The sequence below is a fragment of the Fomitiporia mediterranea genome (assembly GCF_000271605.1).
Source record: "Fomitiporia mediterranea MF3/22 unplaced genomic scaffold FOMMEscaffold_9, whole genome shotgun sequence".
In the NCBI taxonomy this organism is placed as follows: Eukaryota; Fungi; Basidiomycota; class Agaricomycetes; order Hymenochaetales; family Hymenochaetaceae; genus Fomitiporia; species Fomitiporia mediterranea.
The window spans coordinates 1752095-1770549 of record NW_006760394.1 but is presented as its reverse complement, the minus strand read 5'-3'; the positions used below and the strand labels follow the sequence as shown (position 1 = coordinate 1770549).

Below are 18455 nucleotides of genomic sequence, written 5' to 3'. Positions count from 1 at the left end.
GCGCGCGCGGGAGAGGCATCTCGCTTATGTCCGTCTCTGTTTTTGGGGAGGAAACGTCTACAGAAAACAAAGTGGTTTCCTCGCTTATACGTGCTAGAATCAGCTAGATGAGACGACTGAAGTCGATTACATTGTAACAACGGCTTTTAAAGTCACGTGCACTTTAGGTTTGATGCCGTCGATCTCTCTTGCATCATCATTTACTTCGTTGCTGTTGCTATTAGTATTAACGTTGCTATCGGTATTTAGAACATATTCGTCTCTTTTCTGTCATGGTCGGCACAACACAGAGACCAGATCGTGACACAGATATCCAAGATCAGAACTTCGACCTCTTCAAAGACTGTCTAGCAAGTCGAGTCCTTGTCCGCCTATCCGGTTCAGCTCAAGGCGACACTGGCGATAGTACTGAGGATCTAGACGAGTTCAGCCTCTATCTCGCACAAGAAGCCTGGCCTACAATTCCTCAATCAATGCGGGGGCTCACATATAATACGTCACCGATACCCGAAGCAGAGGATATACCCATCAACATTTCACCAACTTTAATAGACACTTTGTTTGCGTATGGCATTCTTCCTTCTGGTTCACTAGACGGCCCCGATCCGGACGCTGCACAAGCATTCATCCTCCACGTTCTTACATCATACATCCCACTCGCCACTCAATCCCCACCTCAATGGTCCAGCACACGTACTTCTGAATGCGAAATCTGTAGCCGTGCGGTCCCGTTAACCTATCATCACCTCGTACCACGCTCTATGCACGAACGTGCTGTCAAGCGTGGGTGGCACCCTCCCGAGATGCTCAGAAGCGTCGCTTGGTTGTGTCGACCATGTCACAGTGCTGTACACGCAGTCGCGTCGAATGAAGAACTTGCGAAGGAATTTTATACGTTAGACAGGTTACTCGCCCGACCTGACATACAACGATGGGAAAAATATGCCGCGAAGCAGAGGTGGGGTGCGCGACGAGGATGAACGGAGTGGCAGTCTCCAGACTGGAGGAAAGGACTGCGGTGCAATTTCAAAAGTGTAAATTGGGCTGGTAGAGCTATTCATTGCTTTCCATTGCTTTCTAAGTTCCTTCATGTGTTTGAATGTACATATAATCTTGTCGCAATCACAGCATCCCTCCATCCGGCTAATCAGAACTTGGCAACGAGAGAGACTTGGATTTGCAGAATTAGGAGTTGTGCAGGACAAATACTGCGAATTTGGTCACACGAAGGTGCCTGAGATCAAGCACAAGATGTTGTTGCAAGAAACACTCCAGGCAAACTCTATGTGGTGCAAAGACGTTTGCACAGCTTTACTCCAAGTGTTTATCGTTTGTCTATATGACTAGTATACAAGTAATGTAAATTTTCATTCTTTAATTCGCCGAAGATAATCGAGGTAGAAATTGTTAGGGCACAAAGGTTAATCTCAAAGTGAAACATGCACCAATGGAGTTAACCAGGCCTTTTCCAACGAATATTACGTTCATCCGTGTCTCGAGTGGACCGTACTTGGGTCAAATCGATGTACTCTCCTTCCCCAGGACCGCGTTCTTCGCCTACAAAACACATTAATTAGTTCAAGTTCGTACACGGCATGCAAAGGCTCACTTCGATCAACTATGTCAGCATCGTTGGCGTCAACGTCGATGTCATCGTCATCTGCATCATCCTCGTCATCTCGTTCCCACCTGTCGTTTGCGAAGGCAGCTGGGTTGCGTTTACGGTCAACTGCCAGATCTGCCATCATACGTCGCATAGAGTCTTCCTTGGCCGCGTTAAGCTTTGCCTCTTTCTCCGATTTCATTCGTTCTAACTCTGGAAGATATTCCCTAGAAAGGCAATCAGCAAGCAGATTTCCTTAACAGATGGACGACTATACTTTTCATATTCTTCCCGCGAATTCTCGACCGCTTCGAAGTACTCTTTCATACCATCTCCCGTAACAGACGAAACACCGACTGCCTTCAAGTGCTTGTAAAACTCGTCCAAAACGAGAGACATGCTATTCATAAGGCTGTTCATGTAAGTAGGTTCGCCGTCTGAATCTCGCGAGTTGGCATGGCTTGCAAGCGCAGCCTGGAATGCCTCAAAGTCCTGCATCCATTCCAGTGCGAACTCGTGTCGCTGTGCATCCGTCTTGTTGAAGACGAGAATAAAGGGCAGCTTCGTCTTGTACAGGATACTGCATGCATAAAGCATGTTTGACATGAACGTCGCTGGAGCAGTTGTCCGTGGGGTGTCGATGATGTACGCAACAACTGTCGGAAATGAGGAAGCAATGGCATCCGTAATGATTGCTCCTGATGCAGACCAGGTGAAAATCTCAATCTGTCCGGGAGTATCCAAGATCACATGTCTAAAGTACATAAGTACACTAAATAATCGGACATGCAATACGAGCAAGACTTACTGAAGGTTATCCGACCTCTTCTCTATTAGCCCAAGCACTTGGTCAAATTTCGTGGTAAACAAGTTGAGCGCAGTTAGGATACCGCCATTCGGTCCGAGATTGTACCTTGGAAGAGGAGAATTGCCAGTGTCAGTCGTCGAAGCAAGAGCAACGAGCGACCGCATACTGCTTCATGACTTCCTTATAGTTAACGGTATCTCGAATGTCTATGTTCGTGTCAAAAGGTGTACTTGAAACAGCTGGATCGAGGTTGAGGATGTACGGCGGTGCAGGCGGGTCGAGTGAGTGCAGGTAGGAGTTCATCCTTTGCACGAATGTTGTCTTCCCTGAACCAGCCATACCAATCGTTATTATAACAATAGGTTTCTTGGATGCATTTTCCTGAGACGCCGACGTGGAACCTGTCGCTGTCGACATTTTAATGATTGTGGTAGAAAGTTAATGAATTTTGTCTCGATCGAGCTCCTCTTCCCTGTGAGTCCCGTGATTTCACTAATCCTGAGAGCACGTGATCGATTCACGTCCCCAACGCGCCTTGCACTCTTACTTTAATACTTACTTACACTCCGTTCTGTGTTCATGATCTTTCTGTGATGGCATTCACTGAAGGCTTTCCTCTTATCCCACTATTAATCGCAGTGCTCCTCGCGGCTCATGGACTTCGTAAGAAGTCGTTATCGCCATCTGGGGCATTGGCCGCCTTAGTTGTAGGGTTCATCATGATGTCCGCGCGCGTCCGTACTTTTGGTGTCTCGCTCATTGTCTTCTATCTTGTCGGATCGCGAGCGACAAAAATCGGACAGCTCACAAAGGCAACTCTAGAAGAAGGACACCAAGAAGCAGGGTATAGAACAGCTGAACAGGTCCTCTGTAATTCATTCTCGGCATTCCTTGCTACGCTCCTCTGGATTGCGCTTTTCGTACCTGGCTCGTATCTTGCCCAGATTCTTCCACAGGGAATTGTCTTTCAAGAGGAGCCTTACTCTCAAAATGTCTGGTGCCCGCTATCGGTCTCGCACGGACATGGATGGAGTCGATTCTTGTTACTTGTCTCGTTGGGGTAAGTGGATCACCTTCCTATTCACGTAACTGTCACTTAATATTATCAGACATTTTGCATGCTGCCTTGGGGACACGCTTGCATCAGAACTCGGGATACTTTCTAAGTCTCCACCTATTCTTATCACAACCCTCGCGCGGGTCCCTCCTGGAACAAATGGTGGCGTCTCTATTCTTGGTACTGCCGCATCTGCGTCGGGCGGTGCCATCATGGGTTTGACAATGGCCATTTCACTTGCAATGGAAAGTTCTGCTTGCCGCGAAAACGTTATCGGATTACTTGTGGAGCTAACTATTGTTGGCGCCGCTGCCGGATTGTTTGGATCTTTGGTTCGTTTTAGTTATGCGGGATTTCATGTCCGTCTAATTCTGACCACTCTGATTAGATCGATTCCCTTATGGGCGCTACTATTCAGCGCACACGCTACTCGAAAAAGACCAAACGCATCTTACAAGATGAAACACCCGCCCCCGTATCTTCATCTGATGAAATCCAGGTTGTCAGTGGATTCGATTTGCTTACAAATAACCAGGTAAGTTCTTGAAACGATGACGAAGATTTTGTACTGGAAAGTCAATTATAGGTGAACCTAGTGTCTTCGATAATCATTGCTCTTGCAACAGGATATCTTGCTTAATATCATATCACCTACACTGGATGTTCTCGTACTGCACGCTACTCGATTACACTGAGCAGCTGCACTTACGCATGCTTGTGGGTCTTCCTTCCACCACCACAATCTAGTAGCTGCTTGACCCTAACACTCAGGGTTCCGTCTTTTACGTCCTTTAGTACAATTATCTCTGTCATTAATGGCATTCGGAACTCTTAGTATTGTGAGAAGAACTGAACCTTTTCGATTTTCTGACTTTATTGCCCTTTGCAAGCACTGTGTACTACCTGATGAGAACGAGTTTGAATAAGATTTTCTTATTTACTTATACCTTCGAGATTGTTTACTCTAATACACATACACATAATTGTATTCTCATCCTAGGTCCTGATTGAGTTTTGCAGTACAGCAGATACTATTAGCATTCAACACGAATAGACGATTAGAACATCAAGAAAATGATAACTACATAACAAGACTATGGAATAAACAAGCAGCTCAATGCTGGACGAAAGCAGACGCATGGAAACCAATAAATAAAATTTCTTTAAGGTATCTGTCCCTGGACCAGGAGACAAACAAGACCTGTCAAGCACTACTTGTTCCTTCTTCGTTCGGTCCTGCAGCTGCTGGAGCGCCTGAAACGAATTAGCGTGGCTTAGGACAGAAATGCAAAAGCAACCATACCCTCAGCGAATTCAATGTCGCTGATAGCCCTCAATTGGTAATTGGTCCCTTCGTTTACCCCTCTCTCGCCTGCTTTCTTCAGATTAATTAGAAGGTGGCTTCCAAGGACACAGAGGAGTGTTGGACTTCCTGCTGCAGCTAGAAGAGTCGCAACAAAAGGGCTGATAGTTGGAACTCTATCAACTACTATCTGAATCACAGAACAAAACATCACACTGTAGCTACTTGAGTTAGATAATTATACACAATTGTTTTACTTACAAACTGTAGTACAAAACCTGGTCTTCAATGAGGACTCTGACAAGATGGAACCCTTTGAATCCGGATGACATTCTCCAGTACTCTGCCGCCTTGAAGAGTGCCAGACAAAGTAAAATCATTCCATATGCCAGTGGAATAGTCCTGCCATACAGTAGTAATATATTAGTTAGAGTACAAGAGTGTAGGCATAATACACACCATGAGATGATTGATAGTGCCTGAGGAGGATTTCTGTTGAACCCACAAATTCCGACTCCATGTGCAAGAAGACCAACAGCAACTGGAGCACACCACATCTCAGTATACTCTTCAATTTAGGCAGAAATTCGATTGAAGACCTTACTATCTTCAAACAGAGTGTCTTTAATAAGTAGACTGAGACCAATACTTGCTTCTAGAGCAAGAAGTACTTTGAGGCAGATTGAAAGTCCTCTATCTGGAAAAACTTGGTTGAGAAACTATCTGTAAAGGCACCGTACTTACTTTGCTGGTAAAGTGCTAATACACGGATTTGAAGAATGTCTGTAGAGCAATTATGTGAATGTAAAATAGTATTTAAATTATGGAAGTAATACTTACAGTCTATGAGAAGAATTGTGATCAAGTCTGGCCCTGGGTTAAATTGGAACCGTTATGTATGCTAGTGAACAGCTCACTGCATAAGTTAAATGTCCAATTCATTGCCTGGCCTAACCTCTAAGTCAATTGGAAGAAAGAACAGCTAAAAGTGAAAACGTACAACTGTAAGCAGCGACCCGTGTTCAGGTTCAAGGTCAGCACATGTTACTAATATTCCTGGTTCTCTTTACCTCACCTCAAAAGGGTTTGTTCGAAGCCAAGACCTATAGTAAGTAAATATGTACCAGTGTCAACTACTTCCTGCGAGCCAGTGAATTATTTAAATATTTTGCATACTGATTATAGAACATATTATGCCAAGGAGCCCAATGTAACGATTCTGAACACGCAGATTAGAACCAGTAAGCTAATTTACAGCCAAGTAGTACCCACTGCAAAGTATATCAGAGTAATAGGATTGCACGGCCTTGACTTTTTCAGAGCCGGTAAGTCACGAATATACACATGTAGGTATTGATCCCACCCAAAAAAATTTCATCTATCGAGACGCAGTTCAGCAAGTTGTTAGGAGATAAATGTATGGTCAACATACTTCTTTATCTAACGTCGTCACTTTGATTGTGCTTTCTGTCAGTGAAATTCTAGTTCAAGATCTTATCGTACGAACTAGCGTAGTAGACCAGGACAGTCAACTGGGCCACGAAGAAGTACTGGCTGGTGACGTTTTCGGAGATAAACAATTGCAACACGCTTGGATCAACATCTTCAGTATCAGAGCGGGTGAAGAACGTGTAGGCATGTCTATAGCTAAGAGTCGGGTTCGCCATTGAAGAAGAGAGTGCAAGGAAGTACGAGAGAAGCTAAAGAAATACTGCAGGCTGTTGTCTTCTTATAAGGATTATAAACATGAATGGTAATAATACGAACTGTAATTCTGCTTCGTCCGACATGCTAGATGAGAGTATTGAGGCTGAAATTTCTTCTACGAGATTAATTATCCAAGTCGCGAAGTTAGCATCAACTCGATAGTCTGATTTATTATTTTTAATGAATCGCACTTCACATCAAGTGCCGGGGATACATCAGATAACCTCTAACGGCATCAACATCAAGTTATGTATATCACCGCAGTTCGTAGACTCGTTGTCAGCCATCCTTCAGGACCAAAACACGCGTCGAGGTCTTTATTGAGCTGTATAATACATTGTCTATGTGACACCATATACCATACATACTGTACCATTTCAATACGCGACGTTTCGTGCCTCAGGAAATACAAAACATGTTGAAGAACAAGCCGTCGTCCTAATCAATCATCCCACCGCTGGACAACCAAACTCTTCTTCAACCCTTCCGCCTCGTTCGTCTGCGTGTCCTCACCCGGAATACGGGTCGGCCGCATGGTTTGAATCGTATACGAACGCGTCAGGTTCTCATGTCGTGCACTCTGTAACACAAATAATCGATCAGATATACATAAATAAAAGCTCTTGAGACGTGCAGGGATGGACGTACGTGTTGATGATGCTCCGGATGTCCCTTGCACTACTCGTGAAGGGCATTCTCAATCGTACCCTAATACGTCAATTAGTAAAGGCAAGAATATTGTGAACTAAGCAGACACAACTTGTGCCGTCTGCAAGCTGAATCGCGAAGGTCATGGTCCCATGTGTCTCATCTGATTCATATTTCGCCTGTTGGCTTCTCGAGCTTCATGAGGCGCTGCTGCCAGAGCTGGATCCTTGGGTAGGGAATGCAGGTGTGGGAGCACAGAGGCGATGCCCATCGCCTGGCGAGGGCGGGGTTGAGATAATATGTAATATTCATGCAAGCGATGAGCTATGCAGAGCTCGACCAGCTGGCCGTAACGAGATCGGCTGGCGCTTGTCTTTGTGCATCAGACGATGGACTGGAGGATGTCTGCATTTGCAAGATCGTTGCAATCTACGAGCGGTCCGTTCTCGATACTGAACCCAATGCGTCAAACGTGATGTGGAGTGTTGCCCTCTCTAGCTCTTCTCCCGGAAGTGGAAGTCGTATCGGGCACCGATTGGCTTTCGAATTCGTTGTTACAAGGTGTATGACCAGAGTCACTGAACACAGTACATGGTGTGGGCCCCATACGCACTACATGGGAGTTGAGCAATGGCATGAAGTGTGAGGGTGAAGAATGCGCCGAGCAGATAAGGATGAAGACCAAATCGGCGGTCTTCTTAGGGGGCTTCGGACGCAGCAGCTGGTGCATCGGAGCCATTGTCTCTGCTATTCGGATTTTGTATAGAAATCTAAGGCGCAAGGACATGGAATCAAGGACATTCATGATTGAAGGCACAAGAGCTAGACAAACCATCTCTCATCACCAGCGAACCAAGTCCGGCCCTCCCACCCATCACCATCACTTTCGTCATCACTGTCTTCCGGATCACTGGGATGTTCCGGTCTTCTGCTCGATGACCAGAATCATTGACCGAGCGTTGCAAAACAAGGATGGGAGCGACGACGACGCGCCAGAGGACCTGTCACACGGTGTCACACAGTGGGTCCACCGCTACATTGGTCTGGCTGCTACTTCAGTGTAACTTCACCCCTAGCACTCGATGTTTAGTCTTTCTTGTCATCCGGTATGATTGCTCCCTCATCCAATCCTTAATTTTGAGACAAAAACAAACTTATTCAACTTCTTTGGCTCTCACAGCCCTTCTTCATTAGTGTCAACACTGTAACTTGCTGTAAGGATTTGCTTTACTAGTTTGTATTTTATTATTACTACATTACTGATCGAGTCAGATCATTGTACAGTGGGACCCACAAGTGCATATATTCTCATTATAGTTAGTTACACTTCCTTCTCATGTATCTACACATGTATACCCTTATAAAAGACAGTATTAATTACTAAGTAAAGGGGATTCTTTTCCCCTGACCCCTTACTTGAGTACTAGGTTATCCCAGTCAGTAGTTGAGTGAACTAAGAGTAAGAAGAATTCCCTTGTAAGGAACAGTGAGTTTCCTTACATATTTTTGACTGTACCCACCTAGTATCAAAACCCCTTACTAGACACTAAGAAACTAAAGAGTCTAATCAACCATAGGTCTCTCTTATTGTCTAGTACCCCTTAGCAATTATTAGTGAGTAAAGTTATGAATTTTTGAGTAGAAAGAGAGACTACTTACTAGATTGACTCCTAGTAGGTTTACAATACTTTAGAACACTATAGAATACTTCTAGAATATATTAGTACATATTAATATGGATTAGTACTAGATACACTAGAGGTTCACATTAATCAGATAAGTTAAGAACTAGACATCCATGAAGGCAAAAAGGAATGAACAAGTGTGTATTGAGTCTATAAACAATAGACAACAAGATTATTTATAGAATACTAAATACAATATAGTTACTAAGTCTTGACAGATAATTATAGAAGAGCCTCCAAGCTTAGAGATTAATACTAACATACTAGAGTATAAGTCCTTGTCCTTTATAGGCTTGAGACAAAATAACATACCTAATACTAGAAGTAAGTCCTTGTCTCTTGTAGGCTGGAGACAATCTAATAAACCTATTCTAGATAATAAGTCTTTGTCTGTACAAGGCTAGAGGTACTCTAATAAACTTTTACATACTAGTAACATAAAATTAAAGTATGTAACTGTTAGTGACAGTATAGAGGGGACCTGAAGGCTCAGTAGAGGGACCCAGGCTACAACTATCCTACACAACAGAAATACAGAACACAAGTACTAGAACATAGTTAGAACTTGTAGAACAGACAGAGAGAGAGAGTAAGACAAGAGTAGAGTATATAGAGTAAGCCTAAGAGTACAGGACTACCTAGAGTAGATGAGATCAAGACTACAGGACTAGTCTGATCTTGTATGCCTATATATATTAAACTACACAAGAGTACTCAGAGAGTATAAACTACTAAGAATGATAAGCTATAAAGAATAAAAGAAAGGAAGGTCAAAGATAAAGGAACAAAGAATGAAGGGATGGATAAAGGGTAAGAGACTATAGAATGAACAAAGAATGAAAGAGTGGTCAAAGGAATGGAATGATAAAGTAAGGAGGGGTAGTAGTAAGAGTCAGTACACATATAGTTTATAGATAGTACTCTTAAGAGACAGAAGTCCTAAGTTCTAGTACAGAAGAGAGTAGAACCCTTAGAACTGAAAGTATAAGAGTAGAGAACAATAACATTACCTCCTCTCTAAAACCAATCATCCTGATTAGTAAACATTAGGCTTGGTTAGTAGTTTGAGTATAGGTTAGAACAGTAGAGCTTGGAAATCTATAAGGCTGAGTTTGTGTAGAGTACTAGGATGAAGCTGATAAAAGTCTCAGATTGTCTTAAGAGTATAAGTAAGGTTCTTAGCAGGTTCCTAAGTATACTCCTCAACTAGGTATCCTTTCTAGTAAACAAGGAATTTGAGTTTTCTATATAGTAGCTTAGTATTTACTATGTACTCTACTTTGTATTCTGGTTCAGAACTAATGAGTTCTAGTAGAGGTAGTAGGGGTCTTTGTTAAAGGAAAACTAGGATTGTAGTACTAAGACAACAAAACCTTGTTAAACACTAGGTGTATACACTTCTATGTTACTAAAAGTTAGAGTTTGTAGGTAGAGACACTGACCTTCTTTTTAATAATAAAGGGTCTAAAGTGCTTGTTGTCCAACTTCTTTATTAGGCAATCCAAGGTTAGATTAGTAGCTTCTAGTATAACTTTGTTACTAGGCTAGTAATCCTTAGCTACAGACCTCTTCTAATTATAGTTCTACTTTATAACCTATACTACCTTCTCTAAAAGAGCTTGTGTGTCCTTCCTAGTTCTGTGTATCTGTTCTACAAAGTCTGTTACAGATTTAGAACTACTGTTCTAGTTCAGAACTGTCCCCTAGTACAGATGTCTCTCATGATTGAGGAAGAATAGGGACTGTTCTGTTGTAGAGTGTTACTAGTTATTGTGTACAAATTCTGTTAGAGCTAACTATTCAGACTAATCTGATTACTGATAATTAATAAACATTCAGAGGTAGAGCTTGATCTCCTGATTGACTTACTCAGTTTGACTGTTAGTCTGTAAGTAATATATAGTAGAAGGGTTCTCTTAAATTCTGAGAAGTACATACAAGTCCTGTATAAATTTTGACTTGAATTACAGTCTACAATTGTGAATGAGCTTCTAAGAGAGTCTGTGTAACTAGAAGACATGATTCTAATAAATGTGTGTTATACCTTCAGAAGTAAGTTCTGTTTAGGTTAGAACTGTATAGACTTACTTAGAGAATCAGTCAACAATCACACAAATAGTGTTATAACCCTAAGACTTAGGTAGCTCACTAATCAGGTCTACTAAGACTTCTTTCTAAGAGTGATCCAGGATTCAATACAGATGTAAGGGAGCCTAAACCCTTGTCTAGTAGACTTTAGTCTATTAGTACATATTGTAACTAGTTATATACTTTAGAATTTCCCTCTATATTCCTAGCTACTAGTAGTTCTGAGTAATGAGTTCCTACATTTTGTGTCAGCCTGAATGTCTTACAGTCAGATTGTTATAATAAGCTCAGACAATGTTCTCCTACAGCTTCTAATCCTTTAGAATGTACAGTTAGCCTTCTTAGTAAACCTGTCTATCCTTATCCTCCTCCTAGTCTTTAGCCTACTTCTCTAGCTACTTTACTACAACCTAGTCCTACATGTGTCTTAGAGCTTACTATATACAGGTAACAAAGTTAACATTCTCAGATTCAAGTCAGATCTCTCAGATTGTCTTAGACACAAAACAGGAATTGTTTAGGAGAACAAGATTTTTGTTATCATTCTCCCCCCTTTTATGACCTACTTGTCTTAAGAGTAAATCAGCTTTTGTTATTTGTGTTCCAGGTTTGTAGGTTAGTACAAAGTTGTAGTCTTACAGTTCTAACATTTAGTAGGCCTAACAGTAGTTGAGCTTCTGAGACACCTGAAAGTACTAGAGATTAAGGTGATCACTCTAAATCTTAAACTTCTATACAGTACTAAGGAGATATTAATGTTACTCCTCTAGGGAACAGACAATTGTAAGGAGTTCCTTATTATAGATAGGGTAGTTCTGTTCTGTTACAGAGAGGGATTCTGATTGGAACACTATTAGACACTACTTTCTATTAATGAACTAAGACAGTATTACTTTATTTACAAAGTTGGAAGAGTTAGCTTTGACTTAGAACTTGTCCACAACTGTTAGAACTGCTAATACAAGCTTACTAGTAATGGCTTACTTGAGGGACTCAAACACAAACTACTACTAATCACTCTATTACTAAGGAACATCTTTACTAGTAAGATTGTAAAGGGGCTAGACAATAGTACTAAAGCTTTGAATAAAGTATTAGTAGTAGTTTACAAACCTAAGGAACACTTAGACCTGTTTCAGGTTCTAAGGTTGTGACTAGTTCTAAACTACAGTTACTTTTGCTAGATTCATACAGACCTCTCCTCCACCAATCACAAAGCCTAGATAATCTATTAACTCTTGTGTAAAAGAACACTTTACTTCTTAGAGGAACAGTTTATTATCTTAGAGCTACTACAGAACTGCTTGGATTAGTCAGTAATAGTGTTTGACTGTCTGAGTAAAGATTAGAATGTTGTCCAGATACACACTAACATACTCTAAGTTAATCAGATCTGTAAGGATGTGATTCATGAATGACTAGAATGTTGTAAGCAAGTTAGTTAGTCTAAAGAACATTATAGTCAGTTTGTACAATCTGTAATTGGTTTAGAATACAGCCTTCTACTCATCTCTGTCTTAGATCCAAATATTATTGTATCCCTATCAAATGTCTAACTTAGTAAAAACCCTGAATGTATACATCTTATTAATAAGCTCCTGAATCAGAGGGAGCAGGTATTTGTTTTTAATAGTGCCCTTATTAAGACAACAATAATTCTGAACTAGACAGAGCTTCCTATCTTTCTTTTTAACAAAGAAGAAAGGGGAGGCTATAAGAGACTTTAAGGGTCAGATCTGACTGTTCTGAAGATTTTCCTAAAGGAACTCATTAAGTGCCTCCTACTTGTCTCTGTTGAGTAGGTAGACCTTACAATTCTTAGGTTAGAAACCTTTAGTCAATTTAATTGTATAGTTCTAAAGACAGTATTTAGGAAGCTGGTTGAATTCCTCTTTACTAAAGACTTTAGGGAACTCTTAGACAAAATCTAGCAGGTTAGGTCTATGTGTGTTCTAGAGTAGAGTTGTTCTAAGAGGGTTCTAGACTGGTTCTGTCTCAGACATCCTTCAGATTAACTCTGTTCTACCTTAACTAGAATATGTGTTCACATATTCATCCTAGTTAAAGAAGAACAACTGGTCACCTTTATTAGAACTGTTAGTAACATTAAAAGTATCTGTATTTACTCAGGATAGTAGTGTAAGATAACTGTAAGACTTGGGACACTGATTGAATACAAGTGTCTACTCTAACTAGTCAATAGTAGGATTGTAAGCCTTGAGCCATTTGAATCTAATGAAGACATCTGTCTTTCTAAGGTTAGTAACTCTAAACTTAATACTTTCCTTATAATTCTAAATAGTCATCTGTAGTTGGACAAACTTGGTGATCCAACTATTCTGGTTCAGGGTTCTGTCTACATTGTATACTAGGATTAGAAGTGGAACACATTAAGTAGGGAGGTAGTGTTCCTACATGAAGGCCTTATTAATGTACAAACTAGTGTATTTACTATCTACTAGAGCCATTGTTTGAATCTGGGGGGATCCTAAGAAGGGAGCTAAGAGGACAGGGACCTAGAGCTAGTACTTAGAACATTCTATAATAAACTACTTCTTGTTCTAAAAGGAATGTACAGCTTGTACAGCCTTATTGTCTAAGAGAGTAAGTATATACACTAACATTTCCTTATTAACCTCTCTCTTTTAACAAGGACAGACTTATGTTCTCAGCTGTAAACTCAACTGAGACTATCTCTACTTAATACTATAAACAAACTACTAAGTAGTAAATAGAGCTAGATAGTGTTCTGAACATTCTGAGATCTTAGAATACAGAAGTAACAGATTAGATTGTGCAAATTTAGACTCAGATAAAGTACAAAGAGAAGAATCAAAAGAATCAAAAGGAATAAAAGAACTATCTACTTTTGTTTTCAACTTTTTTAATAAATAATTTTGTTGATTTACTTTTTCTACTTTTTCTGTTTTCCTTACTTTATTTACTTCCAATCCTACAGTGTTTATTGAATCAAAAGTAGCTGTTAAAAAATCTGAGTCATAGCCCTTTAGTACTACATTTACTGTTAAGCCTCTACAAAATCCTAGAGTATATAGTCAGAGTCTGAGAGTTCTGAGGTGACTTCCAGATTTGTAGAAAAGGCTTTTTACTACAAATCCTGCTTGTTACTCATTATTACTCTAATAACCTGACAGATATACTGTCACTTCTGTAAACAGTCCTTAATTTAGTGTTCTGACTTTCTGTAGGTAAAGTATGCTCCTTACTTTTAGGCTTCTCTAATGTCTATCAGAACAGATTAATTGTAAATTACAGGTAGATTAATCTGAGGGCTTAGAACTGTTAGAGCCAAATGTATGTGTGAGCATTCTGTACAGACTTGACACATCTGAGCTACAGCTTAGTTGAAGGAAATAGTGTGTATCTTCTACTCAGTATAAGTGATTAGTTCTAGTGTTATTCTAAGAATCTTATTAACCAGTTCTAGGTAAAGAGCTTTTTTAAGTATTCTAATAAGGACATTATCAAATCTGAGCATAAATCCTACCTTCTAGGCTAGGATATTGAACTCTTGAAAGAAAGTATTTGTAGAATGTTTGCCCTGTTATAGAGACATAAGCTTGTTCTACACATTATACTTCTTATTCAGATTAATGAAGGAAGTACAGAGCTACCTTATGAATTCCAAATATGACTCATTGTTCTAAAGTTGGATCAGGCTTCTAATCTGATAGCCTTTGATCTAGTTCTAAGTCTAGGTGGTTGTATTACCTTCCTTTATAAAGGAGAGGACAAATAGGACACAATTAAGATTTAAGGATAGATCAGTCAAAGTAGTAGTCATGTATAGTTTGACTTAGTACTAGAAGTCCTTAAAGTGCTACTTATTAAAGTCTGAAGGGTAGGCTACATACACTTTCTTTCTAGAACAGGTTGCAACTTCCAGAACAATTAGAACAGGTTTTAAGGGGGCTAGGGGTATGTAGTTAGTAAAGGCCTCTTGAATAGAGGTCTGTATATATTAAGCTAGGTCTGCTTGTAACTACTAATCTAGTAGAACAGTAGGGGTGGTAGTTAGTGTAGGAGGGTCTATATTTACACTATAAAGGAATTAGTACTAAACTAAAAGGGGTAATGAATAGAAGAAGGGTGGCAAAAGTTTAAAAGGGTTTAGAAAGTTTAAAATTTAAAAATGTAAAAGGGTTAGGACAAAGAAAAGAGATTGACACAACAGTAAGTACTAATGCCTAAAATGTAGGAGAGTTGTAGAATAGTAATAGGTAGTCTTAATCTGATGTCAGTAACAGTATAGAGGGGACCTGAAGGCTTAGTAAGGGGACTCAGGCTACAACTATCTTACACAACAGAAATACAGAATATAAGTACTAGAACATAGTCAGAACTTGTAGAACAGACAGAGAGAGAGAGTGAGACAAGAGTAGAGTATATAGAGTGAGCCTAAGAGTACAGGACTATCTAGAGTAAACAATATCAAGACTACAGGACCAGTCTGATCTTGTACACCTATATATACTAAACTACACAAGAGTACTTAGAGAGTATAAACTACTAAGAATAATGAGCTACAAAGAATGAAAGAAAGGAAGGTCAAAGATAAAGGAACAAAGAATGAAGGGATAGACAAAGGGTAAGAGACTATAGAATGAACAAAGAATGAAAGGGTGGTCAAAGGAATGGAATGATAAAGTAAGGAGGGATAGTAGTAAGAGTTAGTATACATATAGTCTATAGACAGTGTCTCTAAGATACAGAAGTCCTGAGTTCTAGTATAGAAGGGTGTAGAACCCTCAGAACTGAAGGTACAAGAGTAGAGAACCATAACATAATGTATGCTAGTAATCAGCTCACTATATAAGTTAAATGTTTAAGCTGTTACCTAACCTAACCTCTAAGTTAATAGGAAGAACAAAGGGTTAGAAGGAAAAACACACAACTGTAAGTGATACATATTTAGATTTAGGGTTAGTACACACTACTAATATTCTTGATTATCTTCAGCTCACCTCAAGAAATTGTGTTCAAAGCTATCATCTAGAGTAAATGTTAATGTCAACTACTTCCTGTAGACTATGAGTCATATAAAAATTTACATACTAATTATAAAACAAGTTATCTTAAGAAGCCTAATGTATTAATTCTAAATTTGAAGGCAAGAATGAGTTAGGTAATGTATAGACAAGTAGTACTCACTATAAAGTATATTAGACTAATAGGACTGTACAGCTTTGGCTTTGTCACAAATAGTAAGGTCATGTGTCTACAGGCCCTACACAAGTAAGTACAAAGCTCACCCAGAAATATTTCATCTACAGAACCACAGTTCAGTAAGTACTTGGGAGATATTTCAAGATTAACATACCTCTTTACCTAACATTGTTACTTACAGTACAATTCCTGTCAGTAGAATTTTGACACAAGAAACTAAGGTACAAACAAGTATGGTAGACTAAGATAGTTAACAGTGTGATGTAAAAGTACTTTTGAGTGACAATTTCAGAGACAATCAATAGTACTGTGCTTGGATCAATGTCTTTAGTATTAGAGTAGGTGAAGAGTGAGTAGGCATGTCTGTAGCTGTTAAGAAAGGGGAAGAGAGGTTATGTGAGAGGCTTAAAGGGATCACACAAAGAGGGGGGGACAGTAGACTCAGCTTGCTCTCTCACAGCTTGCTTCATTGTCCATTAATTAGTTAGTCTATATATACTATGTAGGTATGTCTCAGATGTAGAATGTATGATGGAAGGTATTCCATCATTGTTTGTCATTGCTTGTAATGTAGTTTATATCATCTGAGACATACTCTTGTGTAGTCTTGTCTTAACACTCCCCTTCAAACTCTTACTAGGTCTAGTAGACTTGTAAGATGTTTGCTTACAGTATGTATAGATAGTTTAATCATTATAACTGTATTGTACAATTGTTCGTTTGTATAACACATTTATAACTTAATGTAGTTAATAATAACATTATTAGTATTGTAGTAATACATTGTCTGTTCTGTGTACTGTCCATTCTGAATGTCATCCACTTTGTGTTAAGTTTGTCTGATGTTATATTAATTAAGTATATTTAATTAGTTTGTTTGTTTGTAGTATACTGTTGAATAACAGTATTGTTATTACAATAGATTGTTTGTAAATGTTATTAAATAATTTGTAAATGCTTTAGAGACCTGTAGAATCTTGTTAGCATACATAGGTACATATATGCACATATTTAAATTATAAATGCAATTGCTTGTTTTGCTTTATTGTTTATTATTCAGACATATTGTTTGTTATTAAGTTTGTTTGAGTACTCTAGTAATTTCCTTTTACTTTGCTGTGAAACTAATAAATCATGCTAGTAAAATGTATATTCAATGTTGTAATAATATCCTTCTTTAATCATTACTGTCTGTGTTTGTCTACATTCATATATACATTAAGTATTCAGTAATAGCTGATTTATGTCTTCAGATTGAAGCATTGCATCAATTGTATATTGTAATATTAATAATAATATTTGTTTTTGCCAGATTACTTCATTCTAAGATCAATAAGGTTTTATGCTAATGTCTATTTGTTGCATAAATGTTATGTCTGGCTGTAGGCATCTTGCTATGTGTCTAGGTGCATTGTATATGTATTATATCATGAATGTATTGTTCGTTCGTTTACTTTACATTATTGTTTATACATATGTATTAATTTATTAACATTATGTTTGTTTATTGATTGTTTCTAATGTATCCTGAGTAACTATGTGATCTGTCACATTGTTTCTTTAATAGCCAACACAGTTATCTGTTGTAAATCATTTCTATTGTGTGTTTGTATTATTTATTATTAACAATGTTATTGTGAATTGTTACAATCATAGTATTGTATATATATATGTGTATGTTATGACTATTGTTCTTTACTTTTTCTTTTTGCAAAGAATGATGTATTGTAACACAATCTGCATATAAGTGATATATCAGATTATGTTTACTATAATTGTCTCCTAGCATACTTTAGTTAATCTAGTGCTATGTGCAATTGTAGTATTTGTTCAATGTTTTATTTGTTAATTGGTTTGCTAGGTAAAACGTTTTATATATTAGTTTTGTTTATTTTATTTGAATCATCATATAGGTATACCTTTTAATATCTATCTGATGTAATTCATAGTGTTATAATACTGTTCACACTTGTATTAATTACACAGTGAGGGCAAATTAATTGTTTGTACAAGAATTGATTTAATAGTTTTATTTAATTATATGTATGCACTCCATACTTGTTTATATAGTTATTATCTGTGTATCATTCGTTGTAGTTGCAAATTATATTGCAATTATATTCTTATTATCCTATGGATATATTATTTATTGTTTTATGTATGTTCCAAAGTATTATTTTCGTTGTTCATTACTTTTATCCATGAACTATAGTCTGGATTAATGAATTATTTTGTTATATGATGTGATAATTGTCTGTATATTATTTATTTTTGTATTAAACACTGTTAAGTTAATTATATTATCATATTAATATTATTTGCCAAGTATGAGCATTTGTTTCATAGTAGAATTATTATTTTATTTAATT

General features: G+C 38.5%; 6 protein-coding genes across 6 annotated transcripts; 3 read left to right on the top strand and 3 right to left on the bottom strand.

Annotated features, from left to right (window-relative positions):
* Positions 1-272: 272 nt before the first annotated feature.
* FOMMEDRAFT_91092 (uncharacterized protein) lies at positions 273-980 on the top strand (the record flags this gene model as incomplete). Its single annotated transcript, XM_007269259.1, has 1 exon — positions 273-980. The coding sequence occupies one exon, from the start codon at positions 273-275 to the stop codon at positions 978-980; it is 708 nt and encodes a 235-aa protein (XP_007269321.1).
* Positions 981-1321: 341 nt separating this feature from the next.
* FOMMEDRAFT_112096 (uncharacterized protein) lies at positions 1322-2750 on the bottom strand (the record flags this gene model as incomplete). Its single annotated transcript, XM_007269258.1, has 5 exons — positions 1322-1557; positions 1610-1830; positions 1881-2357; positions 2412-2516; positions 2578-2750. 5 exons carry the CDS (start codon positions 2748-2750, stop codon positions 1454-1456), a joined length of 1080 nt encoding a protein of 359 aa, XP_007269320.1. The 3' UTR covers positions 1322-1453.
* Positions 2751-2995: 245 nt separating this feature from the next.
* Positions 2996-4384, top strand: FOMMEDRAFT_22321 (uncharacterized protein). Its single transcript, XM_007269257.1, has 5 exons — positions 2996-3471; positions 3521-3800; positions 3857-4003; positions 4055-4185; positions 4240-4384. Exons 1-4 carry the CDS (start codon positions 3005-3007, stop codon positions 4106-4108), a joined length of 948 nt encoding a protein of 315 aa, XP_007269319.1. The 5' UTR covers positions 2996-3004; the 3' UTR covers positions 4109-4185; positions 4240-4384.
* Positions 4385-6252: 1868 nt separating this feature from the next.
* FOMMEDRAFT_159281 (uncharacterized protein) lies at positions 6253-6561 on the bottom strand (the record flags this gene model as incomplete). Its single annotated transcript, XM_007269256.1, has 2 exons — positions 6253-6471; positions 6535-6561. 2 exons carry the CDS (start codon positions 6559-6561, stop codon positions 6253-6255), a joined length of 246 nt encoding a protein of 81 aa, XP_007269318.1.
* A 359-nt stretch (positions 6562-6920) lies between these two features.
* On the bottom strand, positions 6921-7272 carry FOMMEDRAFT_159280 (uncharacterized protein; the record flags this gene model as incomplete). Its single annotated transcript, XM_007269255.1, has 3 exons — positions 6921-7058; positions 7127-7156; positions 7234-7272. 3 exons carry the CDS (start codon positions 7270-7272, stop codon positions 6921-6923), a joined length of 207 nt encoding a protein of 68 aa, XP_007269317.1.
* A 173-nt stretch (positions 7273-7445) lies between these two features.
* On the top strand, positions 7446-7772 carry FOMMEDRAFT_136043 (uncharacterized protein; the record flags this gene model as incomplete). Its single annotated transcript, XM_007269254.1, has 1 exon — positions 7446-7772. The coding sequence occupies one exon, from the start codon at positions 7446-7448 to the stop codon at positions 7770-7772; it is 327 nt and encodes a 108-aa protein (XP_007269316.1).
* Positions 7773-18455: the final 10683 nt, after the last annotated feature.